This window comes from Salmo salar, chromosome ssa15 (genome assembly GCF_905237065.1).
Source record: "Salmo salar chromosome ssa15, Ssal_v3.1, whole genome shotgun sequence".
Classification (NCBI taxonomy): Eukaryota; Metazoa; Chordata; class Actinopteri; order Salmoniformes; family Salmonidae; genus Salmo; species Salmo salar.
The window spans coordinates 65997862-66020818 of record NC_059456.1 but is presented as its reverse complement, the minus strand read 5'-3'; the positions used below and the strand labels follow the sequence as shown (position 1 = coordinate 66020818).

Here is a 22957-nt window from a genome sequence, read left to right as displayed (position 1 = left end):
CTCGCTTTGAGGACAATACAGTGCCACTGACACTGCCCGCTACCAAAACCTGCGGGCTCTCCTTCACTGCAGTCAACGTGAGTAAAACATTTAACCGTGTTAACCCCTGCAAGGTTGCCGGCCCAGACGGCAACCCTAGCCGCATCCTCAGAGCATGCGTAGACCAGCTGGTTGGTGTGTTTACGGACATATTCAATCAGTCCCTGTCCCAGTCTGCTGTTTCCACATGCTTCAAGAGGGCCACCATAGTTCCTGTTCCCAAGAAAGCTAAGGTAACTGAGCTAAATGGGTATCACCCCATAACACTCACTTCCGTCATCATGAAGTGCTTTGAGAGACTAGTCAAGGATCATATCACCTCCACCCTACCTGACACCCTAGACCCACTCCAATTTGCTTACCGCCCCCATAGGTCCACAGACGACGCAATCGCAATCACACTGCACACTGCCCTAACCCATCTGGACAAGAGGAATACCTATGTAAGAATGCTGTTCATCGACTACAGCTCAGCATTTAACACCATAGTACCCTCCAAACTCATCATTAAGCTCGAGACCCTGGGTCTCAATCCCGCCCTGTGCAACTGGGTCCTGGACTTTCTGATGGGCCGCCCCCAGGTGGAGAGGGTAGGAAACAACATCTCCACCTCGCTGATCCTCATTCTCCCTGTTCATCCATGACTGCGTGGCCATGCACGCCTCCAACTAAATCATCAAGTTTGCAGACGACACTACAATGGTAGTCTTGATTACCAACAATGACGAGACGGCCTTCAGGGAGGAGGTGAGGGCCCTCGGAGTGTGGTGTCAGGAAAATAACTTCACACTCAACAGCAACAAAACAAAGGAGATGATCGTGGACTTCAGGAAACAGCAGAGGGAGCACCTCCCTATCCACATCGACGGGACAGTAGTGGAGAAGGTGGAAAGTTTTACGTTCCTCGGCGTACACATCACGGACAAACTGGACTGGTCCACCCACACAGACAGCGTGGTGAAGAAGGCTCAACAATGCTTCTTCAACCTCAGGAGGCTGAAGAAATTTGGCTTGTCACCAAAAACACTCACAAACTTTTACAGATGCACAATCGAGAGCATCCAGTCGGGCTGCATCACCGCCTGGTACGGCAACTGCTCCGCCCACAACCGTAAGGCTCTCCAGAGAGTAGTGAGGTCTGCACAACGCATCACTGGGGGCAAACTACCTGCTCTCCAGGACACCTACACCACCCAATGTCACAAAAAGGCCAAAAGATCATCAAGGACAACAACCACCCGAGCCACTGCCTGTTCACGCTACTACCATCCAGAAGGCGAGGTCAGTACAGGTTCATCAAAGCTGGGACTGAGAGACTGAAAAACAGCTTCTATCTCAAGGCCATCAGACTGTTAAACAGCCATCGCTAACATTGAGTGGCTGCTGCCAACATATTGACTCAAATCTCTAGCCACTTTCATAATTAAAAATTGGATGTAATAAATGTATCACTAGTCACTTTAAACAATGCCACTTTATATAATGTTTACATACCCTACATTACTCATCTTATATGTATATACTGTACTCTGTACCATCTACTGCATCTTGCCTATGCCGTTCGGCCATCGCTCATCCATATATTTGTATGTACATATTCTTATTCATTCCTTTACACTTGTGTGTGTATAAGGTAGTTGTGAAATTGTTAGATATTACTGCATTTCGCTACACTCGCATTAACATCTGATAACTATGTGTATTTAATAGCTAACATTTTGATGGACATAATAAATAGATATACCGATAGTGGACAAACTTGTTTTACTCCTCTTGACAGTTTAATACTTTCTGAGAAGTAGCCATTATTTACTATTTTACACCTAGGGTTACTATACATAACTTTAACCTATTTTATAAGAGATTCTCGAAAATGTGAAATATTCCAGGCATTTACAGTGCATTCGAAAAGTGTTCAGACCCCTTCACTTTTTCCACATTTTGTTACGTTACAGCGTTATTCCAAAATTGATGATAAAAATGTATAATTGTCATCAATCTACACACAATACCCCATAATGACAAAGCCAAAACAGTTTTTTGGAAATTTTTACAAATTAATAAAAAATAAAAGTAAGTATTAAGACCCTTTGCTATGAGACTCGAAGTTGAGTTCAGGTGCATCCTGTTTCCATTGATCATCCTTGAGATGTTTCTACAACTTGATTGGAGTCCACCTGTGGTAAATTCAATTGATAGGTGTGTGCTTTTCCAATCATGTCCAATCTATAGAAGGTCCCACAGTTGACAGTGCATGTCAGAGCAAAAAACTAAGCCATGACGTTGAAGGAATTGTCCATAGAGCTCAGAGACAGGATTGTGTCGAGGCACAGATCTGGGGAAGGGTACAAAAACATTTCTGCAGCATTGAAGGTCCCCAAGAACACAGTGGCCTCCATCATTCTTAAATGGAAGAAGTTTGGAACCACCAAGAGACTCTTCCTAGAGCTGACTACCCAGCCAAACTGAGCAATTGGGGGAGGTGACCAATCAGGGAGGTGACCAAGAACCCAATGGTCACTGGCAGAGCTCCAGAGTTCCTCTGTGGAGATGGGAGAACCTTTCAGAAGGACAACCTTTGCTGCAGCACTCCATCAATCAGGCCTTTATGGTTGAGTGGCCAGACGGAAGCCACTCCTCAGTAAAAGGCACGACAGCCCGTTCGGAGTTTGCCAAAAGGCACCTAAAGGACTCTCTGGTCTGATGAAACCAAGATTGAACTCTTTGCCCTGAATGCCAAGTGTCATGTCTGGAGGAAACCAGGCACCACTCATCACCAGGCTAATACCATACCTACTGTGATGCATGGTGGTGGCATGCTTTTCAGCGGCAGGGACTGAGAGACTAGCCAGGATCGAGGAAAAGATTAACTGAGCAAAGTACAGAGATCCTTGATGAAAACCTGCTCCAGAGCTCTCTGGGCCTCAGACTGAAAAACGATTTAATCCATTTTAGAATAAGGCTGTAACGTAACAATGTGGAAAAAATCAAGGAGTCTGAATAATTTCTGAATGGGTTTGTATATATAAATTCCAGTAGTACTTTATCCAAAACCTTTTCAAAGTCCGCTATGAATACCAGGCCTGGTTTCCTAGATTTTTAATATTGTTCTATTGTTTCCAGTACTTGTCTTGTATTATCTTCAATGTATTGTCCATGTAAAAACCCTGTCTGATTAGGATGAATAATATCCGACAATACCTTTTTTAATTCTATGCGCTTTGCACTTTGCTCACGTTTTTTGCATCACAACACTGAAGTGTAAGGGGCCTCCAATTTTATGTTTACCACTTCCGTCCTGTTTCAGTAATAATGAAATCAGTATCTGATAATCTACCATTTTTGTAGGAGTGGTTAAAACATGCTAATAATGGTCCTCTGAGTACATACAAAAAAGGCTTGGTATACCTCAACTGTTATGCAATCCAAACCTGGAGTTTTCCCAGACTTAAAGTTCCTCTGTAATTTGGCCTTCACTTGAGTCTTTCTGTACAGCTGTTAATTTTACATGATTAATTGAAAAAAAAATCCATACAATTAACTTTGGTTAGTAAGATGGAGGAGATTGAAACGAAAACATATGCTTAAAGTACTTTGCTTCCTCTTTTCAAAATATTGTTTGGTGAATAATGGGTGATTCCGTCATTTGTAATAAGTTTCAGAAAATTATTTTTGGTATCATTTCTATGTTGAAGATTTAAAAAATAATTTGGTACATTTCCCCCCATCTTTCATCCAGTTCACTTAATTTTTTTATAATATATTACACTTGATCTTTCTTGCTGTTCCTTCATTTCTCTTTGTTTTTCCTCTAATTTATTCTGTCCCTCAATGGTACAGTTTTTACTGCTATCTGTACTGTTAGTCCTATTTCCTTTGTTAATATGGACTCTTTTGACCTAAATTGCTTTTGTTTTAGAGGATTATTGAATTGCATGGTGTCTAAAGGCACATTTAAAAGTGCCCCATACAATAACGTGATACCTATATTATGTCGGAAAAAGTCAGTTATACATTTAAAAACAACTTATCATCCAATAGGCTTTGATTAAATTTCCAATATTCTCGCTCACGTGGAAATTGTGGAAGAGTAATTTATATGCCATTTATTTGATGGTCTCATACCCATATTTTACCAGATCCTCTTCTCCTTCAGCCGGTAGAGGTCTTTATTTAATCCCTTATAATTTCTGGCAACTAAATGAACAAGGTGAAATCTTTCAATTCATGGTGTCAGAATGCACTGCTGTATTAAAGCAATTCAGAAGAACAACTTGTTGACATGTTCTGCTGCAGATTCAAAGCCAGATTAACTAATTGCAGAATGTGTCCATAATCATGCATTAATAAGCATATTTATTTGACAAGAATGCACATAGTCAATCACGTCAAACACCAGAACTCCATCAATTACATTGTTTTTAAAGAAATCTAAATGGTAAACAATGCACACATATGCCTTTTATACATAACATGTAAAAGCTCTGATTTTTAAGTAAATATTGAATGATTTATTCATCAATGCCACAAACCTGGGACATCGAAGAGCACTATTATTACTATCTGAGAACGCACAGATTCTTCATTTCCATTTGAGGAATTAGACCAGCACAAATAACACAATGTAAACAGCATACTGTGATTTGGTGGGTGAGTTACAAATGGAAAACCTGGATGTGTAAGGTAGGTTTTATATAAAAAGTGTTTCTCAATGGAACGACAAACACACTTGACAGACTCAACAAAGAAGCCATGCCTAATACGCAGCTATAATAACACCATTCTTGTCAATTTAACAGCACTTTTAAATGTGTTGCTGAATCTAGATGTTATCAAATCAGGAGAAGAAGAAGTGAAGGTAGGGTGGGTTTATAGAGATAAGATGGAGAGTTCCAAAGTGCCTGAAGTTGAGGGAACATGGGGCATAGAAGGCATAGTGTGGAATAAGGTGTAGTTAAAGAGATGGTTGGCTATGGAATACACATAAAATGGGGTGCTGGTGTGCTTCTGCACCCCTTTTAGGTTGTCATAAATATCTGGCCCGTCCCGCTGCGTTATTCCATCTGTTGCAGCATTTTAAATCGTGGTCTTCGTGTGTCTGTGAATCACAATATTAAAGACGATGAGTGATCACAGCATTTCTACAAATTGAGCCATAGACAATACAACTTAAGCATTGAGGAGAGCATTTTGTTGACAACATGGTGGTTTACACTATGTCTACTGTGTGAATGATGGAAGAATCTTACCCCAGCTGTATGTCCATTTGAGTGTGTGTGGTCACTTAGGCCTGCACAGCAACCAGTACTGGGACCATTGGATGCTTGCTCTCAAAGTGCTGCTTGGATGTCTTTGGGTCTGCACTTCTAAAGGTCAAGTACAAAATGGTGGAAGATAACAATCTGTGGCTTAGATTGAAATCAAAGTTGACACAAGTGATAAACTAAGTAATACGATGCAACAAACTGCTCCACATATGAAAGACTGTACCACACAGGCCAGTACAATAGCCTACACATGGAAAGGAACCTAAAGGCACATACAATACCAACCAATACTACTCACCTGACAGACAGGGCAGATGTACTGTGGACCTGTGCTGCCTTGGCTTCTGGTTCGACCTGCTCGCCATGGCATCAGTCAACAAGTTAAAGTTCAACTTGAGAGTGGAGCATGCATTATACAGTGCCTTCAGAAAGTGTTTACACGCCTAAATAAGTTCAGGAGTAGAAATGTGTTTAACAAGTCACATAAGTTGCATGGACTCACTCTGTGTGCAATAATGGTGGTTAACATGATTTTGAATGATTACCTCATCTCTGTACCCCACACATACAATTATCTGTAAGGTCCCTCAGTTGAGCAGACATTGAATATCCCTTTGAGCATGGTGAAGTTATTAATTACACTTTGGATGGGGTGTCAATACACCCAGTCACTACAAGGATACAGGCGTTCTTCTTAACTCAGTTGCTGGAGAGGAAGGAAACCGCTCTGGGATTTCACCATGAGGCCAATGGTGACTTTAAAACAGTTACAAAGTTTAATGGCTGAGATAGAAAACGAAGGTTGGATCAACAACATTGTACACAGAACAAAAATATAAACACAACATGAAAAGTGTTGGTCCCATGTTTCATGAGCTGAAATAAAAGTTCCCAGACATTTTCCATATGCACAAATGTTGTGAACAAATTTGTTTACATCCCTGTAAGTGAGCATTTTATCCTTTGCAAGATAATTCATCCACCTGACAGGTGGGGCATATCAAGAAGCTGATTAAACAGCATGATCATTACCCAGGTGCACCTTGTGCTGGGGACAACAAAGGCCACTCTAAAATGTGCAGTTTTGTCACACAACACAATGCTACAGTCTCAAGTTTTTAGGGAGCATGCAATTGTCATGCTGACTGCAGGAATGTCCACCAGAGCTGTTGCCAGAGAATTGAGTTTGAATTTGTTTACCATAAGCCGCCTTCATCATTTTAGAGATTTTGGCAGTACGGCCTCACAACCGCAGACCACGTGTTACCACGCCAGCCCAGGACCTCCACATCTGGCTTCTTCACTTGCGGGATCGTCTGAGGGGGGGGTGTCTGTAATAAAGCCCTTTTGTGGGGAAAAACTCATTCTGATTGGCGCCCCTGCCCAGTCGTGAAATCCGTAGATTAGGGCCAAATGAACTGTAACTGGAATCTTTAATGTGGCATTTTTGTTCAGTATAGTTACTCCACAATACTAATCTAATTGACACAGTGGAAAGAAGGAAGCCTGTACAGAATAACAATATTCCAAAACATGCATCCTGTTTGCAGTAAGGCACTAAATTAAAACGGCAAAAAATGTGGCAAAGAAATGTACTTTAAGTCCGGAATACAAAGTGTTATGTTTGGGACAAGTCCAACACAAAAAAACACTGAGTACCGCTCTTCATATTTTCAAGCATGGTAGTGGCTGCATCATGTTATGGGTATGCTTGTCATCGGCAAGGACTTGGGAGTTTTTTGGGGGGATAAAAAGAAACGAAGTAGAGCTAAGCACAGGCAAAATCCTAGAGGAATACCTGTTTGTCTGCTTTCCAACAGACACTGAGAGACATTCACCTTTCAGCAGGACAATAACCTAAAACACAAGGCCAAACATACACTGTCGTTGCTTATAAAGATAACATTGAATGAGTGGCCTAGTTAAATTTTTTACTTAAATCTTCTTAAATCTATGGCAAGATCTGAAAATGGCTGTCTAGCAATGATCAACAAACAATTTGACAGCGCATGAAGAATTTTGAGGAGAATAATGGGCAAATGTTGCACAATCCAGGTGTGGACAGCTTTAGAGACTTACCCAGAAAGACTCACAGCTGTAATCGCTGCCAAAGGTGATTCTAACATATTGAATCGGGTGTGAATACTTATGTAAATGAGAGATTTATGTCATTATGGGGTATTGTGTGTAGATGGGTGAGAATGCATTTATTTTTAATCAATTTTGAATTCAGGCTGTAACACAACAAAATGTTAAATAAGTCAAGGGGTATGAATACTTTCTCAAGGCACTGTATATCAATAACCCCCTGCCCAATTGTACCCAGAGTACAGAATCATGACTTAAACAGATGGACAGCTCCAGATTTGAATGGCAGGAGTGTTAATAAGCTTTTGTTCCAGCCCATACCTGATTACAAATTATAGCCTATCACTGTGATTCGGCATGTTGATTATTTAAGTTGGTGTTAGAGCTGGGCTGGAACAAAACCCTTCACAGACTCCTGCTCTTCAGGACTTCCTGCAATTACTGAATCAGACCAAAGCAGGAGAATAGTGTTACACGTTGAAACCGCTTACTTAGTTGATATGTGATAACTCAGGCACACCCATTGGTTCTGGAATACAGAAGGTGCAAATAAGGATAGCAATTTGGCATCAATAACATGACATTAATTGTACCTCAAAAACAAACGTGTGAATATCAATTAAATTAAAACCCACCATAGCAGCTAGGACTAAATAATGTTACATAACCTTGCCTACTAGCTATACTAATAATCTGCTGTCCAGAGGGTAACAGCAAACATATCCATGTTTTCTAGCAGTAAAGTAAGAACACTGTTGCCCTGAGACTGATTAGCCTCTAAATCTCTATCTCTGAAACCCCTCAAAAAGCCAGACTAAAATAATACAGCTAGCTAGGGTAGTACTGTACTTGAAGTAGGCTACCTACCCCTCACCCACAGACACAAACAAACATTATTATCAAGAACACCTAGCCCTAGCTTCACCATCTAAGTTAGCTAGCTAGTTCACTAGCAAGCTAAACTGTTGGTTTATAAAAGCCAAAGAAAGCTAAACAGTTTTTTTCTGAATTTCTCATGCATTTAAAGGGTTAGACAAATAAACGGCTAATGTAGCCATCTAGCCAGGCTAATGTTGCTAACCCTGAGCAAGCTACCTAGATAACAGGCATTTTCAATTGAAAACTTGTCCAAGACAGTTCACAGAATTGTCAATTTAAACAACTTTAGTCAATTTATGAATTAGTTAATCCAGAGATGTTTACCTTTGCCTCGATTCGTCAGTGTCATCCAAATCATCATGACACTGTTGAGAGACGTGAAGCTTGAGACGGGCATTTGTAGTTCTGTATGATAGCTACATTAGCAGCTAATTAGCATTTCATTTTTGGGGGGTAAATACAGGCAAATATATTTATAAAAGTCACCTTGTTGGAGAGAGATTTACACGGTTATGAAAATGTCACGCCAGGGTAAGCCTACACAAAAAACAGCCCTTATTTGAAGTGTTTCTCAAATTCACAAAAGAGAAAATGAATGGTGGAAAACGATTGTGTAGTATGAGGCCCCCCAAAAAACATGAACTAAGACTCCAAAAACACCCAAATATGTCCTTTTTAGAAACGGCAAAGCTCCCAGTATTGTGATGTCGGTCTTTAGATGTTGTACACATGAAATTGTCATTCTGAACTTTTATCTGCAACGTTGTATTCCATTCTGTTGCGACTCGAGCAATACCTCTCCGTCCATTCTACAAGTAACTGCCAAAAATAAAGGAAACACTTGAGTAAATGAGGTCAAATCAAATATACAAAGTATATGAAAGCTTGGGGTGCTTCCACACATGACATTCCAGACACTTGTAGAATCTATGCCAAGGCGTATTGAAGCTGTTGTGGCGGCTAGTGGTGTCCCAATGCGCTATTAAGACAACTTTATGTAGGTGTTTCCTTTATTTTGGCAGTTACCTGTAGCAGCAGGCTACAAGGAGAATGGAACAGCTGGATAGGGGAAACGGATAAAGTTCAGAATGACACAATATCATGTGTACAACAACTGAAGACCTGCATAACTATACTGAGAGCTTTGCTGTTTTTAAAAGGACATATTTGTTTTGTTTCTTAACCTTGGTTAATGTTTTTTTTTCGTGGCCCCCATAACACACAACTAGGATGATGAAGTGATTTGCTCTTTTGGGGTAAGTTTCTCAAACAAGTAAAATCATAAAGGTATCTGGACCCTTCTATAACATGCCATTTACATAAATAATAGAGATTTCGTTGTAAAAAAAAGAACTTCTCCTTCAAGTCCCATGTGGTTCAGTAGGTAGAGCTTTGCGCTTGCATCACCAGGGTTGTGGGTTTGATTCCTACGAGGACCAGTATGAAAAAATATAAATACTCAGCAAAAAAGAAACGTCCCTTTTTCAGAACCCTATCTTTCAAAGATAATTCATAAAAATCCAAATAACTTCACAGATCTTCATTGTAAAGGGTTTAAAAACTGTTTCCCATGCTTGTTCAATGAACCATAAACAATTAATGAACATGCACCTGTGGAATGGTTGTTAAGCCACTAACAGCTTACAGACGGTAGGCAATTAAGGTCACAGTTATGAAAACGTAGGACACTAAAGAGGCCTTTCTACTGACTCTAAAAAACACCAAAAGAAAGATGCCCAGGGTCCCTGCTCATCTGCGTGAATGTGCCTTAGGGATGCTGCAAGGAGGCATGAGGACTGCAGATGTGGCCAGGGCAATAAATTGCAATGTCCGTACTGTGAGACGCCTAAGACAGTGCTACAGGGAGACAGGACGGACAGCTGCTCGTCCTCGCAGTGGCAGACCACGTGTAACAACACCTGCGCAGGATCGGTACATCCGAACATCACACCTGCGGGACAGGTACAGGATGGCAACAACTGCCTGTGTTACACCAGGAACGCACAATCCCTCCATCAGTGCTCAGACTTTCCGCAATAGGCTGGGAGAGGCTGGACTGAGGGCTTGTAGGCCTGTTGTAAGGCAGGTCCTCACCAGACATTACCGGCAACAACGTCACCTATGGGCACAAACCCACCGTCGCTGGACCAGAAAGGACTGGCAAAAAGTGCTCTTCTCTGACGAGTCGCGGTTTTGTCTCACCAGGGGTGATGGCCAGATTCGCGTTCATCGACGAAGGAATTAGCGTTACACCGAGGCCTGTACTCTGGAGCGGAATCGATTTGGAGGTGGAGGGTCCGTCATCGTCTGGGGTAGTGTGTCACAGCATCATTGGACTGAGCTTGTTGTCATTGCAGGCAATCACAACGCTGTGCGTTACAGGGAAGACATCCTCCTCCCTCGTGGTACCCTTCCTGCAGGCTCATCCTGACATGACCCTCCAGCATGACAATGCCACCAGCCATACTGCTCGTTCTGTGCGTGATTTCCTGCAAGACAGGAATGTCAGTGTTCTGCCATAGCCAGTGAAGAGCCCAGATCTCAATCCCATTGAGCACGTCTGGGACCTGTTCGATTGGAGGGTGAGGGCTAGGGCCATTCCCCCCAGAAATGTCTGGGAACTTGCAGGTGCCTTGGTGGAAGAGTGGGGTAACATCTCACAGCAAGAACTGGCAAATCTGGTGTAGTCCATGAGGATGAGATGCACTGAAGTACTTAATGCAGCTGGTGGCCACACCAGATACTGACTTTTGATTTTGACCCCCCCTTTGTTCAGGGACACATTATTCCATTTCTGTTAGTCACATGTCTGTGGAACTTGTTCAGCTTATGTCTCAGTTGTTGAATCTTGTTATGTTCACACAAGTATTTACACATGTTAAGTTTGCTGAAAATAAACGCAGTTGACAGTGAGAGGACGTTTCTTTATTTGGTGAGTTTTTATACACTGCCGTTCAAAAGTTTGGGGTTACTTAGAAATGTCCTTGTTTTTGAAAGAAAAGCTATTATTTTGGCCATTAAAAGAACATAAAATTGATCAGAAATACAGTGTAGACATTGTTAATGTTGTAAATGACTGTTGTAGCTGTAACAGCTGATTTTTTTTTAATTTAATTTTATTAATTTTATTTTTTTTGGGGGGGGGGGGGGGATATCAGCAACCATCAGTCCTGTGTTCCAATGGCATGTTGCGTTAGCTAATCCAAGTTTATCATTATAAAAGGCTAATTGATCATTAGAAAACCCTTTTGCAATTATTTTAGCACAGCTGAAAATAGTTGTCCTGATTTAAAGAAGCATTAAAACTTGCCTTCTTTAGACTAGTTGAGTATCTGGAGCATCAGCATTTGTGTGTTCGTTTACAGGCTCAAAATGGCCAGAAACAAATAACTTTATTCTGAAACGCGTCAGTCTATTCTTGTTCTGAGAAATGAAGGCTATTCAATGCGAGAAATTGCCAAGAACCTGAAGATCTCGTACAACGCTGTGTACTACTCTCTTCACAGAACAGCGCAAACTGGCTCCAATCAGAATAGAAAGAGGAGTGGGGTCTCCCGGTGCACAACTGAACAAGAGGACAAGTATATTAGTGTCTAGTTTGAAAAACAGATGCCTCACAAGTCCCTCAACTGGCAGCTTCATTAAATAGTACCCGCAAAACACCAGTCTCAACGTCAACAGTGAAGAGGCGACTACGGGATGCTGGCCTTCTAGCCAGAGTTGCAAAGAAAAAGCCATATCTCAGACTGGCCAATAAAAAGAAAAGATTAAGATGGGGAAAAGAACACAGACACTGGAAAGTGGATGATTGGGAAAAAGTGTTATGGACAAACAATTCTAAGTTTGAGGTGTTCGGATCACAAAGAAGAACATTCGTGAGATTCAGAAAAAATTAAAAGATGATGGATGAGTGCTTGATGCCATCTGTCAAGCATGGTGGAGGCAAAGTGATGGTCTGGGGGGTGCTCTGGTGGTGGTAAAGTGGGAGATTTGTTCAAGGTTAAAGGGATCTTGAAGAAGGAAGGCTTTCACTCCATTTTGCAACGCCATGCCATACCCTGTGGACGGCGCTTAATTGGAGCCAATTTCCTCCTTCAACTGTACAATGACCCAAAACACAGCTCCAAACTATGCATGAACTATTTAGGGAAGAAGCAGTCAGCTGGTATTCTGTCTATAATGGAGTGGCCAGCACAGTCACCAGATCTCAACTCTATTGAGCTGTTCTGGGAGCAGCTTGACCGTATGGTAGTGTGCCCATCAAACCAGTCCAACTTGTGGGAGGTGCTTCAGGAAGCATGTGAAATCTCTAGTTTTCCTCAACAAATTGACAACTAGAATGCCAAAGGTCTGCAAGGCTGTAATTGCTCCAAATGGAGGATTTTTGATGAAAGCAAAGTTTGAAAGACACAATTATTATTTAAATTAAAAATCATTATTTATAACCTTGTCAACGTCTTGACTATATGTCCTATTCATTTTGCAACAGATTTCATGTATGTTTTCATGGAAAACAAGGACATTTCTAAGTGACCCCAAAGTTTTGAACGGTAGTGTATATGCACTGGATAAGAGTGTCTGCTAAATGACTAAAATGTAAACGTAAATGAGCTATTAGCTAAAGTTAGTGCAAACATTCCATGAACTTGCTAGCTTGTTAGCTACCTCGCTAGGTGTGGAGGGTATCTAGATTTTTGTTTAAAACAGCATACTTTTGGGCCTCCCTAGTGGCACAGCGGTCTAAGGCAGTGCTTGGGGCGTCACTACAGTCCCAGATTTGATCCCAGCGCCCAGTGACTTTCAACGTGGCACCATCATAGGATGCCACCTTTCCAAGTCAGTTCGTCAAATTTCTGCCCTGCTAGAGCTGCCCCGGTCAACTGTAAGTGCTGTTTTTGTGAAGTGGAAATGTCTAGGAGAAACAACTGCTCAACCGTGAAGTGGTAGGCCACAGAACGGGACCGCCAAGTGTTGTAGAGCATAGAAATTGTCTGTCCTCCGACGCAACACTCACTACTGAGTTCCAAACTGCATTTAGAAGCAATGTCAGCACAAGAACTGTTCGTCGGGAGCTTCTTAAAATGGGTTTCCATTGCCGAGCAGCTGCACACAAGCCTAAGATCACCATGCGCAATGCCAAGCATCGACTGGAGTGGTGTAAAGCTCGCCGCCATTGGACTCTGGAGCAGCGGAAAAACGCGTTCTTTGGAGTGATGAATCCCGCGTCACCATTTGTCAGTCTGATGGACAAATCTGGGTTTGGTGGATCCAGGAGAACACTACCTGCCCCAATGCCAGCTGAAAGTTTGGTGGAGGACAAATAATGGTCTGGGGCTGTTTTTCATGGTTTGAGCCAGGCCCCTTAGTTCCAGTGAAGTGAAGTCAACGCTACAGCACATTCTAGACAATTCTTTGCTTCCAACTTTGTGGCAACAGTTTGGGGATGACCCTTTCCTGCTTCAGCATGACGAGGCTCCTGTGCACAAAGCGAGGTCCATACAATTTCAGAGATTTGGTGTGGAAGAATTTGACTGGCCTGCACAGAGCTCTGACCTCAACCCCATCGAACACTTTTGGGATGAATTGGGACGCCGACTGTGAGCCAGGCCTAAGCGCCCAACATCAGTGCCCTACCTCACCAATGCTCTTGTGGCTGATTAGAAGCAAGTCCCTGCATCAATGTTACAACATCTAGTGGAAATCCTTCCCAGAGGACTGGTGGCTGTTATAGAAGCAAAGGGGGAGACCAACTCCATATTAATGCCCATGATTTTGGAATGAGATGTTCGACAAGCAGGTAGTGTATCTAACTTTTACATGCCTCTTGTAGTAAGCAGTAAATCTTGCTAGAAATTCACCTTTTCTCTATGGGATGCATGAATGAGGGAGGAATGCTCCTTTACCAGAAATATTCTGTGTGAATTAAATGTTATGGACATGGGGAAATGAACATCCAATTCCTGTCTTTTTCTATTCATAACTTGCCATAGAGCTTATAGTGTTGTCTACTAGCTCGATGCCTGAATTTTATTTTCGTCTTATTTTGAATTCAAATGTGGCCTTTGTATAGCTCTGGTCAAGGGCTCTGGGAGGCTCAGGCATAGAACTAAACTACACTGAACAAAAATCTAAACGCAGCATGTAAAGTGTTGGTCTCATGTTTCATGAGCTGAAATAAATTATCCCTGAAATTTTCCAGAAATATCTCTGAAATTTTGTGCACAAATTTGTTTACATCTCTGTTAGTGAGCATTTCTCCTTTGCCAATATAATCCATCCACCGGACAGGTGTTGCATGTCAAAAAGCTGATTAAACAGCATGATCATTACACAGGTGCACTTTGTGCTGGAGCCAATAAAAGGCCACTCTAATATGTGCAATTTTGTCACAACACAATGCCACATTTGCAATTGGCATGCTGACTGCAGGAATGTCCACCAGAGCTGTAGCCGCCTCAAACACCGTTTTAGAGAATGTGGCAGTACGTCCAATCAGCCTCACTATCGCAGACCATGTGTATGGCGTCGTGTGGGCGAGCGGGTTTGCTGATATCAACGTTGTAAACAGAGTGGCCCATGGTGCGGTTATGGTATGGGCAGGCATAAGCTACGGGCAACTAACACAATTGCATGTTATCGATGGTCATTTTGAATGCACAGCTACTGTGATGAGATCCTGAAGCCCATTGTTGTACCATTCATCAGTCGCCATTACCTCATGTTTCGGCATGATAATGAACGGCCTTATGTCGTAAGGATCTGTACACAATTCCTGGAAGCTGAAAATGTCGCAGTTCTTCCATGGCCTGCGTACTCACCACACATCACCCATTGAGCATGTTTGGGTTTAATGAGTCGACGTGTACGACAGCGTGTTCCAGTTCCTGAAAATATCCAGTAACTTTGCACATTCATTGAAGAGGACGGGCGCAAAATTCCACAGGCCACAATCAACAGCCTGATTAACTCTATGCGAAGGAGATGTCGAGCTGCATGAGGCAGATGGTGGTCACACCAGATACTGACTGGTTTTCTAATCCACAATCTACCTTTTTTTAAAGGGATCTGTGACCAACAGATGCATGTCTGTATTCCCAGTCATGTGAAATCCATAGATTAGGGCCTAATGAATTTATTTCATTTGAGTGATTTCCTTTATATGAACTGTAACTCAGTAAAATCTTTGAAATTGTTGCATGTTGAGTTTTATATTTTTGTTCAGTATAGAACAGTGATTCATTCTATTTTTATAGGCTCAGATAGGCTCATTGTTAGTAAACCGCACTAACACCCTGGACCAGAGCTAACCTTTGTAGTGACAAACTGTCTGTTATGTTCCCCCCCCTTCCAAGTCAACGGGAATAAAGAGTGAAATAAAGTCTGCCTATTTGCGTTGTGTTGTAGGCTTTTATTTTTTCCCTGAACTTGTTCTGTAGTCTCGATTACATTATTAACATTTGACTGGTTCAGCACTGTCTGCTGTTGAACTACAGATGACAACTGTGGGGCAAATGTAGATTTCCTGCATTAATTCAAAGTGAGGGATGTCTCTTCAGTAGGGGTGTGCCGAGTAGTTGGACAGAACTAGTATTGTAACGTATATGGGCAATATTCTGGATACAATTATGATCAGAATATTTTGTGTGTAATTATCCGTGATTGAAAACCATTTTTTGGGGGGGTGCCAGCTCGTATCTTTCTCCAGTCAGTCATGTGCGAGGTTCTATGTGGTCTAAATAACACAATTGGCTATCTGTAAAGAGAATGTTGGGCTGTATGTTGATCCTGCTGCTCTGATTGGATAGAGTGAAACTGTATTTCTCTGTCCGTTCCCTTCATAATTTCACCCAATCAGTTTTCCTCGCGTGTTTTCAGTCTGGTCATTTAGATTGCTGCTGTCTGCTACTATGATAGATCACATGGCAAGGATGTTTACTATCAATGTGCATAATATCTAACAAGCAAGGAAAGGGTAGGTAGAAAAAGTCAACGCAGGTGGGCATTCTAAGTGACAGCAAACTTGGCTGCCTGCTGCAGGTTGAGGACAGACACACACCTACCCCTGTGCATGCTGTTCCTACCGTAATCTGCAGCGTTTTTGCAGGGAGAATGTGCATTTTTCCATCAACATAGGCATTTAAACACTTAATTGTTTTCCCCGATTGCTCGTATTATCCGATCCGACTGTTAATTTACGAATATGATTATGAATACGAGTATGGCCATGTCGGCACACTCCTTCCTTCAGGTCAGGCTCTCACAAGTCTTTCAATTTGTAAATGTACTTCAATTAAATCAACAGCATTTCTGGTAGATTGGATAACATTTGACATGCATTTTTCTATCTTGATTTGACAGTTTGTCTTCCATGGAGGGCTTTATGGATATCAATGAGATCCATGACCTCACTGGCACTGATACAGGTATGACCTTTCTCTTTCCTCCCCCTTTTAGTTTTATTGGAATGGTATGACCATTAGATGTTCAAATGATGTGATTGGACTGAGATTATATATTTTCGGTCATATTAAATGGTAGACTCAGGGCAATGACGTTGCCATGAGCAAGACAGCAGATATTGAGGTGAGCAAGAAGCAAGACTTCACTCTCACACAGTGGGTGTTTCTCAAAATGCCTCCTACCGTGCTTCGAGCACCCACATTTGAAGTCCAGAGAGGACATATGAATTAAAAAAATTATCCCGCGTTATGTCGCTCATAACTTATTTATTTCATGATCACAACATAACAAGTTGTTTTGTTGAGATCACAAGATAAAAGTACCACGCATCATCCATTGATTTGTTCAGATGCACGATAACCACTTCATGAAGAAGCCCTGTGGCAGCGTTGATCGCATTGTGGGGCATTTAAGCCTTGAACAATGCCTGAGAGGCAGTCATGTCTCCCAGTCTGCGTGACGCCCCCCAAGACCACAGCAAGGAACAACACATAACTTGGCTAGTCTTGTGAGATAGTTAGTTAGTCTTGTTAGCTACCTAGCTAACAATCAAGCAAGTTATCTATGCTGTTTGTTAGCTTATATAACTGATATGTGTATAATTATAAGGAACACTTCATGTTTTGTGGATAATATTTACATTTACAGTTGGTAAGCTCCATTCCTGACAGGCTGATCAGATTACATTTCAGCCTCAGAGGCTGATAAATCAGGATGCTGCCTTGCAGGCTATTTCATATGTAAGGCTCTTTTTAGACAGCCTACTAGGCAGCATCATGGCTTATTAGTCTCTGAGGCTGCTATTGAATCTGATCAGCCTGCCAGGAATAGAGCGCACCCAGTCTAGATCACATACATAATGCACTGACTTCTAATCTGCCTGCAATGACCTTTAAGGAGAAGTGTATTTTTAATTCTGTGCATAACACTTGTATATTTTATCAACGTTTATGATGAGTATTTCTGTAAATTGATGTGCTCATTCACCGGAAGTTTGAGGCAAAACATTTCTGAACATTACACGCCAATGTAAAATGGGGTTTTTGGATATAAAAATTTACTTTATTGAGCAAAACATACATGTATTGTGTAACATGAAGTCCTATGAGTGCCATCTGATGAAGATCATCAAAGGTAAGTGGTTAATTTTAGCTGTATTTCTGGTTTTTGTGACGCCTCTCCTTGCTTGGAAAATGGCTGTGTGGTTTTTCTTGTCTAGGTGCTGTCCTAACATAATCTAATGGTATGCTTTCGCCGTAAAGCCTTTTTGAAATCGGAGACTGTGGTTGGATTAACGAGAAGTGTATCTTTAAAATGGTCTATACTACTTGTATATGTGAGAAATTTGAATTATGAGATTTTTGTTGTTTTGAATTTGGCGCTCTGCTATTTCACTGGCTGTTGGCATACCCCAGAGAGGTTAACCTGTTGGGGATAGGGGGCAGTATTTGCACGGCCGGATAAAAAATGTACCCGATTTAATCTGGTTACTACTCCTGCCCAATAACTAGAATATGCATAGAAAACACCCTGAAGTTTCTAAAACTGTTTGAATGGTGTCTGTGAGTATAACAGAACTCATTTGGCAGGCCAAAACCTGAGAAGATTCCAAACAGGAAGCGCTCTCTCTGACTATTTCTTGGCCTTCTTGATCATCTCTATCCAAAACAGGGGATCTCTGGCTAAACGTGACATTTTCTAACGCTCCCATAGGCTCTCAGAAGGCGCCAGAACGTTGAATGATGACTTTGCAGGCCATGGCTGAAAAACAGTAGCGCATTTGGATAGTGGTCGATCTGAGAACAATGAGACTGGGGCGCTCGTGCACGAGACTCCACCATGTTTACATTTTCAGTCTTTGAACGAAAACAGGGTTTCCCGGTCGGAATATTATAGCTTTTTTACAAGAAAAATCCCATAAAAATTGATTTTAAACAGCGTTTGACATGCTTCGAAGTACGGTAATGGAATATTTTGAATTTTTTTGTCACGAAACGCGCCGGGCGCGTCACCCTTCTTTACCCTTCGGATAGTGTCTTGAACGCACGAACAAAACGCCGCTATTTGGATATAACTATGGATTATTTGCAACCAAACCAACATTTTGTTATTGAAGTAGAAGTCCTGGGAGTGCATTCTGACGAAGAACAGTGAAGGTAATCCAATTTGTCTTATAGTAAATCTGAGTTTGGTGAGTACCACAGTTGGTGGGTGTCAAAATAGCTAGCCTGTGATGGCCGGGCTATCTACTCAGAATATTGCAAAATGTGCTTTCACCGAAAAGCTATTTTAAAATCGGACATAGCGATTGCATAAAGGAGTTCTGTATCTATAATTCTTAACCTCTTACATCTAGACGTTCCGCTAGCGGAACACCTGCTCCAATATCCAATGATAGGCGTGGCGCGAATTACAAATTCCTTTAAAATACAAAAACTTCCATTTTTCAAACATATGACTATTTCACAGCATTTTAAAGACTCTCCTTTATCTAACCACACTGTCCGATTTCAAAAAGGCTTTACAGCGAAAGCAAAACATTAGATTATGTCAGCAGAGTACCCAGCCAGAAATAATCAGACACCCATTTTTCAAGCTAGCATATAATGTCACAAAAAACAAAACCACAGCTAAATGCAGCACTAACCTTTGATGATCTTCATCAGATGACACACCTAGGACATTATGCTATACAATACATGCATGTTTTGTTCAATCAAGTTCATATTTATATCAAAAACCAGCTTTTTACATTAGCATGTGACGTTCAGAACTAGCATACCCCCCGCAAACCTCTGGTGAATTTACTAAATTACTCACGATAAACGTTCACAAAAAACATAACAATTATTTTAAGAATTATAGATACAGAACTCCTTTGTGCAATCGAGGTGTCCGATTTTAAAATAGCTTTTCGGTGAAAGCACATTTTGCAATATTCTGAGTAGATAGCCCAGCCATCACGGCTAGCTATTTAGACACCCAGCAAATGTAGCACTCATCAAAGTCAGATTTACTATAAGAAAATGTTATTACCTTTGCTGTCTTCGTCAGAATGCACTCCCAGGACTGCTACTTCAATAACAAATGTTGGTTTGGTTCAAAATAATCCATAGTTATATCCAAACAGCGGCGTTTTGTTCGTGCGTTCAAGACACTATCCGAAGTGTAAATAAGGGTCACGAGCATGGCGCAATTCGTGACAAAAGATTTCTAAATATTCCATTACCGTACTTCGAAGCATGTCAACCGCTGTTTAAAATCAATTTTTATGCCATTTTTCTCGTAAAAAAGCGATAATATTCCGACCGGGAATCTGCGTTTAGGTAAACAGACAAAAGAAAATAAAGCATTCGGTCGACTCGGGCACGCGCCTGAGTCTCACAGTACTGTAACCAGCCACTACCCAAACAAGCTACTTTTTTTCAGCCAGAGCCTGCAAAGGCACGATTCAGCTTTTTGCCGCCTTCTGAGAGCCCATGGGAGCCGTAGGAAGTGTCACGTAACAGCAGAGATCCTCTGTAATGGATAGAGATAATCAAGAAGGGCAAGAAATTGTCAGACAGGGCACTTCCTGCATGGAATCTTCTCAGGTTTTGGCCTGCCAAATGAGTTCTGTTATACTCACAGACACCATTCAAACAGTTTTAGAAACTTTAGAGTGTTTTCTATCCAAAGCTAATAATTATATGCATATTCTAGTTTCTGGGCAGGAGTAATAATCAGATTAAATCGGGTACGTTTTTTATCCGGCTGTGAAAATACTGCCCCCTAGCCATAACAGGTTAAAATAATTATGTTTTTTGTGAACGTTTATCGTGAGTAATTTAGTAAATTCACCGGAAGTGTTCGGTGGGAATGCTAGTCACATGCTAATGTAAAAAGCTGGTTTTTGATATAAATATGAACTTGATTGAACAAAACATGCATGTATTGTATAACATAATGTCCTAGGAGTGTCATCTGATGAAGATCATCAAAGGTTAGTGCTGCATTTAGCTCTGGTTTTGGTTTTTGTGACATTATATGCTAGCTTGAAAAATGGGTGTCTGATTATTTCTGGCTGGGTACTCTGCTGACATAATCTAATGTTTTGCTTTCGTTGTAAAGCCTTTTTGAAATCGGACAGTGTGGTTAGATTAACGAGAGTCTTGTCTTTAAAATGGTGTAAAATAGTCATATGTTTGAGAAATTGAAGTAATAGCATTTCTAAGGTATTTGAATATCGCGCCACGGGATTCCACTGGCTGTTGAGTAGGTGGGACGATTTGGTCCCACTTAGCCCATAGAGGTTAACCTCTTGAGGACCCCTTCGAGATAAAATCCCGTTAACAGGATTGGTTGGACAACAACCAGTGAGATAGCATGGCGCGAAATTCCCCCCAAAATAATCTCAAAATTAAAATTCAAGTATTATACGGCATTTTAAAGATACTCTACTCGTTAATCCAATCACATTGTCCGATTTCAAAAAGGCTTTACGGTGAAAGCAAAACATTAGATTATTTTAGGATAGCACCTTAGCAAAAGAAAGAAAAAAGCCATTTTCCAAGCACGGATAACCGTCACAAAACCAGATATACAGCTAAAATTAAGCACTAACCTTTGACAATCTTCATCAGATGACTCTCCTAGGACATGTTAGACAAGACATGCATTTTTTGTTCGATCAAGTTCATATTTACACTGCTCAAAAAAATAAAGGGAACATTAAAATAAAGGGAACACATCCTAGATCTGAATGAATGAAATAATCTTATTAAATACTTTTTCTTTACATAGTTGAATGTGCTGACAACAAAATCACACAAAAATAATCAATGGAAATCCAATTTATCAACCCATGGAGGTCTGGATTTGGAGTCACACTCAAAATTAAAGTGGAAAACCACCCTACAGGCTGATCCAACTTTGATGTAATGTCCTTAAAACAAGTCAAAATGAGGCTCAGTAGTGTGTGTGGCCTCCACGTGCCTGGATGACCTCCCTACAACGCCTGGGCATGCTCCTGATGAGGTGGCGGATGGTCTCCTGAGGGATCTCCTCCCAGACCTGGACTAAAGCATCCGCCAACTCCTGGACAGTCTGTGGTGCAACGTGGCGTTGGTGGATGGAGCGAGACATGATGTCCCAGATGTGCACAATTGGATTCAGGTCTGGGGAACGGGCGGGCCAGTCCATAGCATCAATGCCTTCCTCTTGCAGGAACAGCTGACAGACTCCAGCCACATGAGGTCTAGCATTGTCTTGCATTAGGAGGAACCCAGGGCCAACCGCACCAGTATATGGTCTCACAAGGGGTCTGAGGATCTCATCTCGGTACCTAATGGCAGTCAGGCTACCTCTGGCGAGCACATGGAGGGCTGTGCGGCCCCACAAAGAAATGCCACCCCACACCATGACTGACCCACCGCCAAACCGGTCATGCCGGAGGATGTTGCAGGCAGCAGAACATTCTCCACGGCGTCTCCAGACTGTCACGTCTGTCACGTGCACAGTGTGAACCTGCTTTCATCTGTGAAGAGCACAGGGCGCCAGTGGCGAATTTGCCAATCTTGGTGTTCTCTGGCAAATGCCAAACGTCCTGCACGGTGTTGGGCTGTAAGCACAACCCCCACCTGTGGAAGTCGGGCCCTCATACCACCCTCATGGAGTCTGTTTTTGACCGTTTGAGCAGACACATGTACATTTGTGGCCTGCTGGAGGTCATTTTGCAGGGCTCTGGCAGTGCTTCTCCTGCTCCTCCTTGCACAAAGGCGGAGGTAGCGGTCCTGCTGCTGGGTTGTTGCCCCCCTACGGCCTCCTCCCCGTCTCCTGATGTACTGGCTTGTCTCCTGGTAGCGCCTCCATGCTCTGGACACTACGCTGACAGACACAGCAAACCTTCTTGCCACAGCTCGCATTGATGTGCCATCCTGGATGAGCTGCACTACCTGAGCCACTTGTGTGGGTTGTAGACTCCGTCTCATGCTACCACTAGAGTGAAAGCACCGCCAGCATTCAAAAGTGACCAAAACATCAGCCAGGAAGCATAGGAACTGAGAAGTGGTCTGTGGTCACCACCTGCAGAACCACTCCTTTATTGGGGGTGTCTTGCTAATTGCCTATAATTTCCACCTGTTGTCTATTCCATTTGCACAACAGCATGTGAAATTTATTGTCCATCAGTGTTGCTTCCTAAGTGAACAGTTTGATTTCACAGAAGTGTGATTGACTTGGAGTTA

The 22957-nt window shown here is 41.9% G+C and overlaps 1 protein-coding gene across 7 annotated transcripts in view; it reads left to right on the top strand.

Moving 5' to 3' along the window:
- LOC106571967 (death-inducer obliterator 1) overlaps positions 1-22957 on the top strand; it is a 78664-nt gene that overhangs the window by 11890 nt on the left and 43817 nt on the right. For all 7 annotated transcript variants that reach the window (XM_045695935.1, XM_045695940.1, XM_045695937.1 and 4 more), the window contains exon 2: positions 16632-16696. In XM_045695935.1, coding sequence (XP_045551891.1) covers positions 16642-16696 — 55 coding nt within the window. In that variant the 5' untranslated portion in view covers positions 16632-16641. The remainder of the gene's footprint in view (positions 1-16631; positions 16697-22957) is intronic.